The sequence below is a fragment of the Pelophylax lessonae genome, assembly GCF_965119305.1.
Source record: "Pelophylax lessonae genome assembly, chromosome: 13".
NCBI classification, from domain to species: Eukaryota; Metazoa; Chordata; class Amphibia; order Anura; family Ranidae; genus Pelophylax; species Pelophylax lessonae.
The window spans coordinates 182,498,903-182,515,300 of NC_138780.1; the positions used below are offsets into that span (position 1 = coordinate 182,498,903).

The 16,398-nt window shown below is 44.0% G+C and overlaps 1 protein-coding gene across 1 annotated transcript in view; it reads right to left on the reverse strand.

The window, feature by feature from the left end:
* GTF2A1 (general transcription factor IIA subunit 1) overlaps positions 1–16,398 on the reverse strand; it is a 61,302-nt gene that overhangs the window by 32,412 nt on the left and 12,492 nt on the right. The window contains exon 2 of the mRNA XM_082275292.1: positions 9,312–9,413. Coding sequence (XP_082131418.1) covers positions 9,312–9,413 — 102 coding nt within the window. The remainder of the gene's footprint in view (positions 1–9,311; positions 9,414–16,398) is intronic.

The window sequence follows — 16,398 nt, forward strand, 5'->3', positions numbered from 1 at the left end:
TTGCTTTCATTTCCAGGTGCAAGGTAATTCGTGCCTTCCAGTGGTATCAAAGGGGAATTATACTCCTTATTAAACCATTTATTAACCCTGTCCTAAATCTTATACACCACTTTTGTCATTGCAGGTGCTTCTTGTTGGGTTTCCCTAAATTTTGGTGGAATCCATATAGTTTTATTTAATTGAGTGTTTTGTGTAAATTCGATTTCCACCCATCTTTTCCCTTTGTCCATTCCATTATTTGTGAGATTATCACTGCTTTATAATACTTTTCCATGTCTGGTGCTGATCACCCTCCTTGTGACTTATCCCTAGTGAGGACCGCATACTGCACCCTAGACTTCTTCTTTTGCCAGATAAAATTTAGTAGCATTGTTTTTATAATCCTTAGGACCTGGTTCACACTACTCCGACTTGGGACGAGACATGTGTGACCTCAAGTCGCTTGTCATTACAAATTCAATGTAAATGAATGAGAGCCGTCTTACTATGCACTACTGAAGAAGTCGCTCCGACTTCAGAAAAGGTTCCTGTACTACTTCAAGGCGACCTCTATCCGACTTGTGCACATAGACTTCAATGGGAGTCGTCTCTTAAGTCGGATCCTTATCCATTTTCAAGCGACTGTGATCAGACTTTCCAGGAAGAAGAAAAAGATTACCCAGGCATTCCCCACAGACAAAGTCGCCTATCATTTAAGTCTCTTCAAAGTCGCGCTACAGTCGCTCCTTCATGGGGCGACTTTCTGGTTACGGTAGTGTGAACCGGTTCTAAGAATGCAGGTGGGATATCGATTGGTAACATTTGAAACTTAATACAAAATCTTGGGCAGCAAGATCATCTTGACCATGTTTATCCTCCCCACCCATGATATTTGGTGATTAAAACCTTTTCTAATATCCATTTTTATCTCATTTAATAAGGGTATATAGTTAGCTTGGTATAATTATTTTATTTAAGATCCTTTCATTTTGATCTTGCCCAGGTAAATGGGAAATGACTTTTCAACGCTTGTTCTTCCTCCATTGTTTAACCTTATATTCAAGATTTCTGATTTTATTGGGTTAATCTTAAAAAGTTCGATAACTCACCATATGCTTTTAGCTCTTTTAGGTTATTTTGAAGAATAATAATTGGGATTCGTAATAATAATAATAAAAAAAAAAAACGACATCAGCATATGCTGCAATCTTCTGCTCTTTTTGTCCCACTTTTACTCCCCCTGTCATTATTTTGCCTTATTTTTGCTAATAATGGTTCTAACGCTAAAACGAACAACATGGGCGAGAGGAGGCATCCCTGCCTCATTTCGAACTTTGATGAAAATCACCCATTTACCTTAACAGTTGCGGTGGGATTTTTATATAGTGTGTCTATCTGCTGTATAATCTTTGGTCCCATTCCGAGATCTTTTATGGTCTCGATCACAAAATCCCAATCCACCCTGTCGAAGGCTTTCCCAGCGTCGATGGACAACAGGAGGGCCAAGACTCTAGAATCTTTAGTTCTATGTAATAACATTAAGGTTCTAATGGCATTATCCCTTTCTTCTCTCCCCAGGACAAAGCCTGTTTGATCTACATGGATCCAGTCATCCAACAGTTTTTTTAAATCTCGTTGCCAATACTTTTGCATATCATTTTGGGTCTATATTTAATAAGGCTATTGGCCTATAACCGGAGCATAAGGTTGGGTCTTTCCCTTCCTTCGGTATTACTCTCACGTATGCTTGTAAAGATTCTCCCCTCATTTGTCCTTTTATCCCAATCATGCAACTACATATCTTTGGGACTAATATTTCTCCAAATCTTTTATAGTAACTTATCTTATATCCATCAGGCCCTGGACTTTTCCCATTTAGTGTGTTTTTTAATGCCCCCCAGATTTCCAGTTGGGAGACTGGTGCCAGTTTGTTTGCAGCTACTTTAGGCAGTCTCACTTCTTTAATAAATTTTTGTATTTTTGTATCTTACTTGTTCTACCTATTGTTTCTCTCTGACGAACATTATATAGGGAATTTTAAAAGCTTTGAAAGGCCCTAGCTATTTCCGTTGTTGAATGTACCATTTCTCCCCTGCTGTTTTTCATTCTATCTATATAGTTTTGAGATTTTTTTTCTTCGTTGGTATTCTTGCTAAGAGCATTCCTGGCTTATTTCCAAATTTATACCTATACCTGGCGACTCTATTGAAGCTACGCCTGGTCTCTTTTTCCAGTAGATCTTTCATTTATCCCTTTTCAAATTTTCTTTCATCTCCCTAGCCATTTCTTTACGTTTCTGTTCTAGCTCCTAAATCTCCGTTGTGAATCATCCTATTTGTCTAGTCCTTTCCGGAAGCTATTGATATTAGTATCCCCATAATATACGTTTCATGGGCTTCCCAAACTGTGGCATCAGAGATATCCGGGGACTAATTATCTAGAAAATACTGGTCTAGTTCTTTTTTTATCTTGCCATCTACTTTCTCATCTAGGATCAGGTCTTCATTTAATCTCCAAGTGTTTATATTTTTGTTGGGATCCAGGAGTTTTTATTTCTAATATTGATGGAGCATGATCGGATATGGTTATAATTCGTACTGGCTACCGCTTCTATCAGTCTATGATCTATCATAATATAGTCCAGTCCACCCAAGCATCCGTGGGGGGGGGGGATGAAGGCGTCTGGGAGATGAGGGCGATAGACTCCGACTGCCACGGCACAGAGCTCCGCCATCGCAGCGTCCATAAACGGCCTCTCCGCTCCCCATGTTCACCCCGCCCTCACGTGCATGCCATCCAGGCTCCTCCCCCTCTCACCTGATTAACTCCTTTCTCGGTAGAGTGAGTTTTTAACCTAAAGGGTGGAACTTTATTCTTAAAGCCATATGCCTGAGCAATGACTTGACAAATCAACTTGGAAATAGTGGAACTAGTTGTCGCTTGGCCTTTCTTAGGCCCTTCTGGCAGGATAAAGAAAGCATCAGTACTACGAATTAGTGCTGACATTTTTAAATAGACTGAATGCTCGTACTACATCAAGAGAATGCAACAGTTTCTCCTCTGTAGTCTGAGGACTCGGAAAAAAGGAAGGTAGAACAATATCTTGGTTTAGATGAAAACCGGAAACTACCTTAAGCAAAAAGGCCAGATAAGGATGTAAGACGACCCTGTCCTGATGAAGGATCAAAAATGGCTCTTTGCAGGAAAGTGCCACCAATTCCGACACCCTTCTGGCCGAGGTTATGTCAACCAAAAAGACCAATTTCCTGATCTACAGAACCAAGGGAATATGCCCGATAGGCTCAAAGGGCTGCTTTTGTAGCACAGAGAGCACAAGATTTAAGTCCCAAGGACATAGGGTGGCTTGACTGGAGGAACCGTGCGAAACACACCTTTCAAAAAAGCCTGCACCAAGGAGTTCGTTGCCTATGGTTTCTGAAAGAAAATAGACAATATGGAAATCTGCCCCTTAATGGTTCCTAATGCCAGCTTCAAGTCCACTCCTATTTGAAGAAAATAAAGAATCCTTACAATGACATACTTACGAGGATGCCATCTCTTGGATTCACACCAAGAAATGTAGGATCTCCAGATCCTATAATAGATTCTCCTACAAACAAGTTTTCTGGCATTTATCAATGTAGCCAGAGCTGGACCAGAGACCCCACGATCTCTAAGATTCTGGTCTCAATAGCCAAACCATCAAATTCAGCGACTGTAAAGTAGGGTGGAATATGGGACCTTGGGAAAGCAGGCCTAGACGACATGGAAGCAACCATGGCTCCCCCACGGTTAATTTCACGATTTCCACGAACCAAGGTCTCCTGGGCCAGGCCGGAGTCACTAGGACCACCGACTTCCCCTCCAGCTGAATTCTGCTCAACAGACGTGGAAAAAGCTGGACTGGATGGAACGCATAGATCAGGTTGAACCGAAACCAAGGAATCACTAAGTCATACGTCCCGATCGGATCCCTAGTTCTGAAAACAAACCTGTTGAGCTAGTTGTTGAACCTGGACGCTAATAGATCTACGTCAGGAGTACCCCAACGTTGGCAGATCAGTTGAAAGACCTCGAGGTGCAGGGAACCACTCCCCTGGAAACGACTGCTGGCGACTTAGAAAGTCTGCCTGCCAGCTTTCCACCCCTGATGATGAAACATGTCTCTCTGCCCAAGACAGAATGTAGTTCACCTCCTTTGGCACCGATTGGCTTCTGGTTCCCCCCTGATGGTTGATATAAGCCACCAGAGTCGCGTTGTCAGACTGATTCCTGACAGGACACCCCCGCAGTCTAGTCGTCCAAGAAACCAGCGCCAAACGGGCTGCCCGGACCTCTAAGAAGTTGATGGGTAAAACCTTTTCTACCCAAGACTACCTTCCCTGGATAGAGATTTCCTCCAGGACCACTCCACAGCCCACAAGGCTGGCGTCTGTGGTTACTACCTTCCAGGTCACAGGCAGAAAAGATTTACCCTTGCTTAGGTTGCTGAGGACCAGCCACCAGGTCAGATCCGGTCTTACCCTTGGGGAAAGAAACACTGGGGAATCCAGAGCTCTGAGTTTTTTGTTCCAAGCGGACAGAATACTGTTCCGGAAAAGTCTGGAGTGGAATTGCGCATAAAGGACTGCTTTGAATGAGGACACCATCTTGCCTAGCAGTCTGATGCACAGCCACATAGAGGGAACATTTTTCCCTCTTACCAACTGCACCAGACACTTCATGGCCAGAACCTTTTTTGATGGCAGGAAAATCTTTGCCTGAGCAGTATTGACAATCAGACCAAAATATTCCAGAATTTGAACAGTCATTAAGGATGACTTTTCCAAGTTTACAACCCAACCCAGATTTTGTAAGAACTGGACGGTCCGGGAAACATCTTGATCAGCAGCTCGTCTAGGTAATCCATTACTGAGATGCCCTGAGACCTTAGAAGAGCCAACACCGGGGCCAAGACTTTTGTAAACACCCGGGGAGCGGTGGCCAGACCGAACGTCAGAGCCACAAACTGAAAATGGGACTGCCCTAATGCAAAACGCAAAAATCTCTGATGGAGCCTAAAAATTTGTACATGGAGGTAAGCATCCTTGATATCTGTGGAAGCCAGAAAATCTCCTCTTCCTAGAGAGGCTACCTCAGCCGATTGATTCCATGTGAAAAGTCAGAATAGTCAAACTGGTTCAGAGCTTTGAGATCTAGAATGGGTCTTACCTAGCCATTTGGTTTTGGCACTGTAAAAAGATTTGAGTAAAAATCCATGAACCTTTCGTTGGTTGGAACCTCAACAATTACGCCCTGCACCCGCAAATGTTCCAGGGCCTGGAACAAGGACTTTTTTACTGGGCAAACAGGGACATGTGAGCCCAGAAACTGAGGAGGAGGAGGAAACTCTCGGAACTCTATCATGTAGCCCCGTGCCAATGTGGACAAGAGACCCACCTGTCCTTCCCAAGTTTCTGAGAACTGTAGGGGCCTTCCCCCCACACGAACAAGTGGGGGCGCCCCTTCATAAAGCGGATTTGGAACATGATTTAACAGGCCTTTGGACCCAGGGTTTTTTCGAACCTCGATTTTGAGATCTTCTAAATCCTGACGGCTCAGGCCATCAGAACTGCTTAGAAGCTGACGTGTTTGGAGGTACCGTAATACTTGGACTTTTTAAAAGATGGATGTTTAACTAGCAACAATGTACTTTTTCCACCTGAAATCTTCTGGATGTATTTATTCAGATCCTCACCAAAGAGACGTTCCATATGGAAAGGAAAAGCTGTCAGTTTCTTACAAGGTAATTCTGGCGACCAATTCTTAAGTTATAGTACTCTGCACATATGAACAGAGAGAAGAGCAACTCTGTTGGATAGAATCTCTAAGGGAATCTACCGTAAAACACAAGGCTCAGAGAAGCTCTACCAAATCTTCAGAAGACTCCCCTTGAACAGGCAGACTTCTAGTCACCCTTTTAAAACGATCCTTTAAGGATTGGCAAACTCCTATAGCCGCTACAGCTGGTTGGAAAGCAGAGCCAGCGACGGCAAAGGAAGCTTTAAGTAAGGATTCTAACTTTTAATCTGCTGGAATCTTAAAAACCTTGGCATTATCAACTGGACAGGTCAATATTCTTGTTCACAGAAGAAATAGCAGCGTCTACCGAATTTCCTCTTGAATTTCTCCTCCATAGGATAAAGCAAAGAAAATTTCTTTGGAGGCATGAACAACCTGTCAGGATGATCCCAAACCTCATACACCAGCTGTTCCAGCAGGGGATGTAAAGGAAAAGCCTGGGAATTCAGCTGAGGGCACAAAGAACCCAAAGGAGGACAGTAGGCTTCTGACATTTCCAGAGGAGGTAATTTAAACCCTGTCCGAACCATTTTGGTGAGGGACTGAATCAGTAGCCTCAGAGTGAGATGCTGAAAATGGTTCCTCAGAATCTGAGCCCTCAGAAAAAGAACCATCTTCAGAATGCCCCTCTTCCAAATCATTAAAGCCACCTCTTTCAACATCTTCTGCCCAATCTGGCTCTAAACCAGAAGCCCCTGCAAGACCTTGAGAGCCTAGGAGCTCTGCTGCATCTCTGCTGGGCCCAGGTACAGGAGAGGGGGATGTAACCCATTTTCTCCCGCTCGTGAAACAGAAGCAGACATTCTGGCTATTTTACCTTCAAGGCTAGCCAATGCAGATGCCAGGCCATCTTTAGTAACATAGGTAGTAGAGCTGCACGATTAATCGTAACAGAATCGAGATGAGATCGCGATTCACTCCCCCCTGACGATCTTAACATGACACTTGCTCGATTCTTTACATAGCTGTGAGGGAGCAGCTGTCAAAAAAAAAAAAAAAAAAAGAGCCTCCCGCAAAAGCCTATCAGCATTAGTCTCCCACTGAACTGTAAACACAAATGATTACATTGTATCTTTTCTTTCCCTCTGCCGGAGGAAGGAAGTTTAACCTCTTAAAGACTAAACCTTTTTCCTACACTTGTTGCTTGCAAGATAAATCAGTTTATTTTTCCTAGAAAAGTAGTTAGAACCCCCAATCATTTATATATATATTTTTTTAGCAATCATTTATATATATATATATTTTTTTAGCAGAGACCCTGCAGAATAAAATGGTGATTGTTGTAAATTTTTATGTCACACTGTATTTGTGCAGCAGTCTTTCAAACGCAATTAATACACTTTAATGAATAAAAAAAAAATAAAACAAAACCTTAAAGTTATCCCAATTTTTTTTATAATGTAAAAGATGTTACACAGAGAATCGTGATCTTTATTCCAAGCAAAAAAATCGTGATTCTCATTTTGGCCAGAATCGTGCAGCTCTAATAGGTAGAAACTGAGGCATTGGAGGTAGCAACAATACCTGATAAGCGAATGGCTCAGATTGACCAGTTTCTTCAGGCCTCTCAGGGGAAGATAGCACAGCTGGAGCCAAACTAGGACTATTTAATCTTGATGCACTTGTCCCCTTCCCTGCTGCGTTACACGCCCCCCCCCCCCACACTTCTTATTCTGGAAGAAATTGCTTTACATAAATTAAGACCCAGAAGGTAACAACCTGTTGCACTAAAGGTAGACAAAAACTGTGATCCAGCACTGTACAGCTGTCACAGAACAACTACCCTTCTCCTACTGTATAGCTGTGCCAAGGCCTCCAAATTCACATGCCCAAACAGAAACTGCACCCTGCTCTGTGTCCCATTGGTCCCGGTCAGCAGCTCAGCTTAGCAGAGAAACAGTCACATGCAGCTGGCAGCACCGTTTAGAAGAGTGAGAGGCGATCCATGTGCACGCCCGTTACGTCATACGTGCGCACCCATAGAGATATATGGAGAACAGAGCCAAGCTGACCGGAGAGTCCAGACACAGAAGGTACACAGGCACAATACATTGCTGTGGAACAGCGACATCTAGTGGCCAAAACTTGGTACTAGAGCCCAGGAGAGGAAATGTGCAATTCCTTCCCTGCAAAATGTTTTTTTTTTTATAAAAGAGCGGGAGAAAAAGAACAGACTTACCAATCCCACCACAGAGTCCTATACAGCAGTGGTCCTCAACTCCGGTCCTCAGCACCCACTAACAGGCCAGATTTTAAGTATTACCTTGGGGAGATGCAGACTAGAGTACTGCAATCACTGAGCAGCAAATGATATCACCTGGGATGTATTTCAGTTATCTTGCAAATCTGGCCTGTTAGTGGGCCCTGTAGGCCAGGGTTGAGGACCACTGCTATACAGGACCCAAACTTCACCCATCACGGGGGGCTTTGTCAATCAGACCTTCAAGGACCGGGTCCCCCTTTTTCATGGGGTCCACACCCTTGGACTTGTAGAGCCCCCTGCTGGCAAACCCCTTGGGATAATAAATAACCAGGGTTCCATTTATCAGGGTCCAGCTCCCAGATGGGTCACATTACAGGCAAAACCTCGGGTCTTCTCAGCCGAGGCTCGGGTACCATCCACTTAGCGCTTAGCCATCCGAATGGATCCGATCAAAATGCCCGCTTACTGGTACATTATTTAAGATTGAAGAGCTATAACAGCCATGACCACCACCCTTCAAGACACTGGTGGCAAAAAAGAAAAAAACTGGAGGAGGTTCTTCCTGTATGGGAGGGCTTATATGGGAGGAGCTTCCTGTCTATTGGTTGCCAGTGTCCAATCACTTAAAGGTAGCAAATAACCCAGATAGTCATTATTACCGGCTCTCTGTCCCGTGATGTACGATCAAGAAAACAGACCACACTGTTCATACATGAGATCGAGGCAAAGTAACATTGTTTATAAACATTGATAAGACTGAATATAGAAACACAAAGTAACATTGTTCAGATGGGAGATAGAGAGATACAAAGTACCTTTGTTTATAAACATCGATCAGACTGGAGATTGAACAAAGTTACTTTGTATTGTTCTAATAGGTGACAGAGATACAAGGCAACATTGTTTATAAACCTTGATCAGATGGGAGATAGAGAGATACAAATTAACAATGTTTATAAACAAACATTGATCAGACAGAGATACAAAGTAACATTGTTTATTAACATTGTTGTTCTGAAATGTAGCAGGTAACATTGTTACTTTTTTATCTACTCAGTTTCATTCGTCTGCAGATCAAAAGGGATGAGCTTCCATTTGCAGAAGAGAGCAATTAAAGCAACCTGAGTTGTAAAAGGTAAAAAAGGCCAAAATGAATACTGTGGGAACCATAAGAAAAAATAGGATAATAGTAGAGGTGCCCCTTAAGAGATAAAGTGACACCAAAAATAAATAAAAATCACTTTTGGGTGGATCGGCCATTTAACAAAATCCCATTGTGTACACTCACCGTCTTAAGCTCCATCAGAACCTGTTCATCCACTCCCTCATCCAGGAAGAGCTCCCGCACATCATTTATCACATCCTCAATCACCGATCTGTACAGTTTAGGCTGTAAGAAGAAAGGCGGCAATGAATATTACTAAAACCCCTTGCAGAGGCCATTGTACAGACAAAACTGAAGAACCACAACCCCAGAGGCTCCAAGATTAATTCCCAAATGATCAATTTGATTATTGATTTGGCACACTTACTGCAAAGACACCCTTCCCTAGACTGCTAGTAACGGTCCTGTCTTCCATATAAAGGTGAAGTCTCATTGTCCTCTGCACAGTTGGGATAAAGAGAAAATTTGTCACATTTTTTTTATGGACCTTTGGATAGGGTTCTGAATATTAAAGAGATACCTTACTACACTGCCAGTTCCTTACTAGCCCCTCCCCTACTAAACTGCCAGTTCCTTACTAGCCCCTCCCCTACACACCCTACTAAACTGCCAGTTCCTTACTAGCCCCTCCCCTACACACCCTACTAAACTGCCAGTTCCTTATTAGCCCCTCCCCTACACACCCTACTAAACTGCCAGTTCCTTACTAGCCCCTCCCCTACTCACCCAAGTAAACCAACAATATCATCTACCCTTTCTAAACGCTGATAAGCAGGTTACACAGATTTGAACCCTGGGAGCACTAGAGCAGCAGTGGAGCAAGGAAAGTATAAGAGAGTCGTGGGGAAGGTGAGTTGGGAAAAAGAAGGTCTGTATAAGTGAGCTGGGTAATGGGTGAGCTCAGTTAAGGGAACGTACAGGTGGCTACGTTTGGAAAATCAAGTATAAGGGAATTGAGAGGAGAATGAGCTCAGGAAGTACAGGTGAGTGGGCTCAGTGAAAGGGAGTATATAAAGGAGTCAGGGGATGGGTAAGCTTGGGTAAGGGAAGTATAGGTAAGTGAGCTTGGGAAAGGAAAGTATAAAGGAGTTGTGGAGTGGGTGAGCTTGGGTAAGGGCACTAAAAGGTGAGTCAGCTCAGGTAAGGGAGGTATAATGGATTCAGAAAGTGCATGAGCTTGGTAAAGGAAGTTTAGGTTGGTGAGACCAGGAAAGGATCTATAAGCGAGTTGGGGAGTGGAGGAGCTCAGGTAAGGGTAGTATAGTTGGATGAGTTTGGGAAAAGAAAGTATAAGGAAGTCGGGTGGCTGAGCTCAGTTAAAGGAAAGTACAGGTGGGTGTGTTTAGGAAATGGAAGTATAAGGGAATTGGGAGGTGAGTGAGCTCAGGTAAGGAAGTACAGGTGAGTGGGCTCAGGAAAAGGGAGTGTAAGGGAATCGAGGGGGGGTGGCCGAGCTTGGGTAAAGGAAGTATAGGTGGATGAGCTTGAGAAAGGGAAGTATAAAGGAGCTGTGGAGAGGGTAAGCATGGTAAAGGGAAGTATAAAGGAGCTGTGGAGAGGGTAAGCATGGTAAAGGGAAGTATAAAGGAGCTGTGGAGAGGGTAAGCATGGTAAAGGGAAGTATAAAGGAGCTGTGGAGAGGGTAAGCATGGTAAAGGGAAGTATAAAGGAGCTGTGGAGAGGGTAAGCATGGTAAAGGGAAGTATAAAGGAGTTGTGGGGTGGGAGAGCTTGGGTAAGGGAACTATAGGAGAGTGAGCTCAGTTAAGGGAGGTATAATAGATTCAGGAAGTGCATGAGCTTGTTGGCAAGTCCAGGAAAGAATCTATAATGGCACTTTTCCACTGCAAGTACCGGCTCGGCTCTACTCAGCCCTGCTTGGCCTGGTTTGGTTTTCCACTGCATGGTACTGCATGTACGGTGTTGGAACGGTTCGGTACGGTTTGGTATTGGTTTGCTTTTCCACTAAAGTAGTACTAAAGTAAGTGGGTGGGATAACAACGATTCTCTGACCAATCAGTGGCTAGTAGTGACAAACAGTCAAGGCTGCATGCAAAGGATTGTGGGATATGGTACCGGTACGGCCCTCTTGGAACCACAACCGAGGTGGTACTGTTTAAGCGAGCCGTACGGTTCGGTTTCATGTAGTGGAAAAGCGCCGCCGTACCGTACCGAACCGTTTCTACACCGTACCATGCAGTGGAAAAGCACAAAAGCGAGCCGAACCGTTCGATTCCATGCAATGGAAAAGCGCCAGTAGGGAGTTGGGGGGGTGGGTGAGCTCAGGTAAAAGGTAGTATAGGTGGACGAGTTTGGGAAAGGGAAGTATAAGAGAGTCAGGGGGTGAGTGAGCTCAGGTAAGAGGAGTATTGGTGGGCGAGTTCAGGAAATGAAAGTATAAGGGAATTAGCAGGAGAGTGAGCTCAGGTAAGGAAGTACAGGTGGGTGGGCTCAGGAAAAGAGTATAAGGGAGTTGAGGAATGGGTGAGCTTGGGTAAGGAAAGTTTCAATGGATGAGTTTGGGAAAAGCAGTATAAGAGTTGGGGATGGGTGAGCTCAAATAAGAGAAGTATAGGTGGAAGAGTAAAGTATAAAGGAGTTGTGGATTGGGCAAGCATGGGAACGGGAAGTATGAAGGAGTTGTGGAGTGGGTGAACTTGGGCGAGAGAACTATTGGAATGTGAGCCGTGGTAAAGGAGGTAGAATGGATTCAGGAAGTGCATGAGCTTAGTAAAGGAAGTATAGATTGAAGAGTCCAGGAAAGATCTATAGGTCAGTCAGAGATGGGTGAGCTCAGGTAAGGGTAGTATAGGTGGACTCGTTTGGGAAAGGAAAGTAATAAGGGAGTCGCAGAGTTAAGTGAGCTTGGGAAAAAAAGATTAAAAAAGGGAGTTAGGGGGCAGGTGAGTTCAGGTAAGGGTAGTATAAGAAATTCAACAAAATCCATGAACTCAGGTAAGGACTAGGAGCCAACCATGTTCTCCTGCATTGCTCAGTGCTGCCAATATAACTGACTGATAGGAAAGCACACAGGGATGACCCAATCACTACACGGCTGCTCCTTCACTATCCAATCGCAGGCTGTTGAAGGACCTTTTGATTTAGGTGCAAGGGATAAAAAATGAGGTCAGTGACCTGGCTGTGCTATATGGAAGGGGTGAGTGAACCTCGACAGTGACTGAACAGAACGACAACTCTGTTGGCATATAAAGCAATTTATTCCTTTGATTTTCAACTGTAATATATGCCGAACACAATCTAAAAATGCACAAGTGGAATGAATATTTCCATAAGTCATTGGTATAGACTGTACTCTATTGCTGGCTTCCTTCTGTGCTTTTCAGCCAAGTCTTTCCATCCTACAGAGCGATTTACTCTTGCTGCTCAGGAAAAAGATTCAAAGTTGTTTTGAATACATTACTCCATGCAAGAAATCACCACTGGAAAAACCTACAAATTCCCACCATGCAATGGGGTTTGTAGCCATTAGAACTCATTCACACAGCTTGCCAACCAAAAATGGGCACAACAGAGAAGGAGTCCTGCACGTATCAAGAGTTTTATGTCATGGTGCATTGGAGAGACCAGGAGTCTCCTATGAAAATTAGACGTGTTAGTGGGTGGGACCCAAGGTCCTCCACTGCGGCCAATGTGGCATTATTTGGTGGCTGGTAAATAAAGAACTACACACTAGTGTCCCGTGGCAGGAGTGGGCATAGCAGCCACTGGGAAACATGGGACCTGACAGAACCCTGAATGCACCAAGTTTAAACACATAGATATAGCGTTTTCTTTAGCCATGTGGCTGTAATTGTCAAATTTCATTGGCTGAATGTAACTGAAAACTATCCCTATTCTGGTGTGTTAGATTTAAGATGGAGTGTAGAGGCTCCCATCATTCTCAAAGTGTAAAATGCCACTGTGAAGTGTTACTGCGGCACTGACATCTCACCATGAGCTCTCCATGGAGTCACGTGCCTGGGAAAAATCTGAGGCAGCAGTTAGTCTACTGGCAATGAGTCACACGTTTGTCACATTCTAGCTTGGAGACACAACCTGTATTGTAAACTCCTGACCCGAAAAGAAACATCAATACCGAGCAGCAAAACAACCCCCCTATCCAAAAAGACACTACAATACGAGGCAACAAAACAAACCCCCATTCCAAAAAAGGCACTACAATACGAGGCAACAAAACAAACCCCCATTCCAAAAAGACACTACAATACGAGGCAACAAAACAAACCCCCATTCCAAAAAAGGCACTACAATACGAGGCAACAAAACAAACCCCCATTCCAAAAAAGGCACTGCAATATTCCAAAAAAGGCACTGCAATATGAGGTAACAAAACCGACCTCGATCCAAAAAGACACTGCAATACGAGGCAACAAAACAGACCCCAATCCAAAAAGACACTACAATACGAGGCAACAAAACAGACCCTGATACAAAAAGACACTAAAATACGAGGCAACAAAACAGACTCCCTGATCCAAAGACACTACAATATGAGGCAACAAAACAGACCCCGATCCAAAAACACACTGCAATAAGAGGCAACAAAAAGACCCCAATCCAAAAAGATACTACAATACGAGTAACAAAACAGACCCCCTGATCCAAAAAGACACTACAATACAAGGCAACAAAACAGACACTCTGATCCAAAGACACTACAATACAAGGCAACAAAACGAACCCCTTGACCCAAAAAAAAAAAAAAAAAACAACGACAGCTATACAAGGCAACAAAACAGACCTCTATGGCTCTTGATCCAAACAACACACAGCAATACAAGGCAGCAAAAACATACCCCCCCCCCCCCAAAAAAAACCCCCACAGCATTACAAGAAAGTAAAAACAGACCCCCCCCCCCGTTTCAAAAAGTTACCCCCCCCCCGAGGAGGCGACTCTTCCCCACCACCGATCCCCCAAGGAGACGACTCTTCCCCCACCACCAATCCCCAAAGGAGGCAGCCTTTTCCCAACACCGATCCCCCAAGGAGGCGGCTTTTCTGTATCACCAGCAGGAGTTACAGTCTATTCGGCTATGCCAGATTTGTAGTTCTATGAAGGATTACGAAGGGGTTGCAGATGAATTATGACGATGTTAATGAAACATGGTTATATGTATGATATTTTGAATAGAGCCTTCAGCATTGCTCCTAAGAAGGATAGACATGAAATGGTGACAGAGAAACCAAAGATAAATAGAACAAAGTACCAGGCAACTCGTGTTACTGAATAAAATCTTGATGTTTAAAATGCACTGCTCAAAAAAATGAAAGGAACACTTTTTGATCAGAGTATAGCATCAAGTCAATTAAACTCCTGGGATATTGATCCAGTCAGTTAAGTACCAGATGGGGTTGTTAATCAGTTTCAGCTGCTTTGGTTTCAATGAAATTAAAAACAGGTGCACTAGATGGGCAACAATTGGACAATCTCCAAAACAGCAATAGTTTTACAGGTAGAGGCCACCGACTTTTTTCCCTACTCATCTTTTCTGATTATCACTAGTTATGCATTTGGAAGGAGTCAGCATGAGGGGATACCGGGACTCTATTGAGGTTGCACAGGCAGTCCAACTCCTCTAGGATGGCACATCAATATGTGTCATTGCTGTGTCTCCCAGCAGTCTCAAGAGCATGGAGGAGATTCCAGGAGACAGGCAGTTACTCTAGGAGAGCTGGACGGGGCCATAGAAGGTCCTTAACCCATCAGCAGTCCCGGTATCTGCTCTTCGTGCAAGGAGGAACAGGATGAGCACTGCCAGAGCCCTACAAAATGACCTCCAGCAGGCTCCCAGTGTAAATATCTCTGACCAAACAATCAGAAACAGACTTCATGAGAGTGGCCTGAGGGCCCAACATCCTATAGTGGGCCCTGTGCTCAATGAACGATACCGTGGAGCTTGATTGGCATTTCCCATTAAACACCAGAATTGGCAGGTCCGCTTCTGGAGCAGCTACACCCTGAGCATATGACAGACGTGAAACGGTCTGGAGAAGCAGTGGAGAACATTATGCTGCCTGTAACATCATTCAGCATGACTGGTTTGGTGGTGGGTCAGTGATGGTCTGGGGAGGCATATCCATGGAGGGATGCACAGACCTCTACAGGCTAGACAATGGCACCCTGACTGCCATTAGGTATCGGGATGAAATCCTTGGACCCATTGTCAGATCCTACACTGGTGCAGTGGGTCCTGGGTTCCTCCTGGTGCACGACCATGCACGGCCACATGTGGAAAGAGTATGCAGCCAGTTCCTGGAGGATGAAGGAATTGATACAATTGAATGGCCCCCACGCTCGCCTGACCTAAATCCAATAGAACTCCTCTGGGACGTTTCGGTCCATCCGATGCCGCCAGGTTGCACCTCAGTCTGTTCAGGAGCTCAGTGATGCCCTGGTCCAGATCCGGAGAGGAAATTCCCCAGGACACCATCCGTCATCTCATTAGGAGCATGCCCCGACATTGTCAGGCATGCATAAAAGCACGTGAGGGCCATACTAACTACTGAGTACCATTTTAAGTTGCTGAAATGAAATTTCAGCAAAATGGACTAGCCTGCTGCATCATTTTTTAATTTTGATATTTGGGGTGTCTTTGAATTCAGCCCTCTGTAGGGTGATAATTTTCATTTCCATCAAACATTGTGTCATCCTTTCCCTCCTAACACATTACCCAGTCCATACCAGTATAGATATCCAGCATGAGATCTTTCCCCATTGAGATCTGATGTGCTTTTAAAGTGTTCCTTTAATTTTTTGGAGCAGTGTGTATATATATATATATATATATATATATATATATATTCCAGTTTATATCAGTATAGATGTCCAGTGTGATATTTAGGATCTGCTGTGTTTTCAAAGTGTTCCTTTAATTTTTTAGAAGCAGTGTATAAAAGGTATACAAATGTGTTTGCCTGTATTATAATGGAATCCTGTACATTCTGCAATTTTTTTTCTTCAAATGCTGTTCTCCGTGTTGCATCCCTGAACCTCCAGTCTTTGCCATAAAAAGATTAACAGTGGACAGTGCAGTCTCCAGTCTGTTAGCTTTGAGAAGGTGTGGAGACCGTTGCCATCCTTGGCTATGGGGCTGAATTTTTTTTTTTCATGAACACAGTGTAGAGACATGACTGTAGTCCCTGCATGCAAAGGTGGCTCCATAGAACGTTCTAAGAGAAAGGAGCCACCT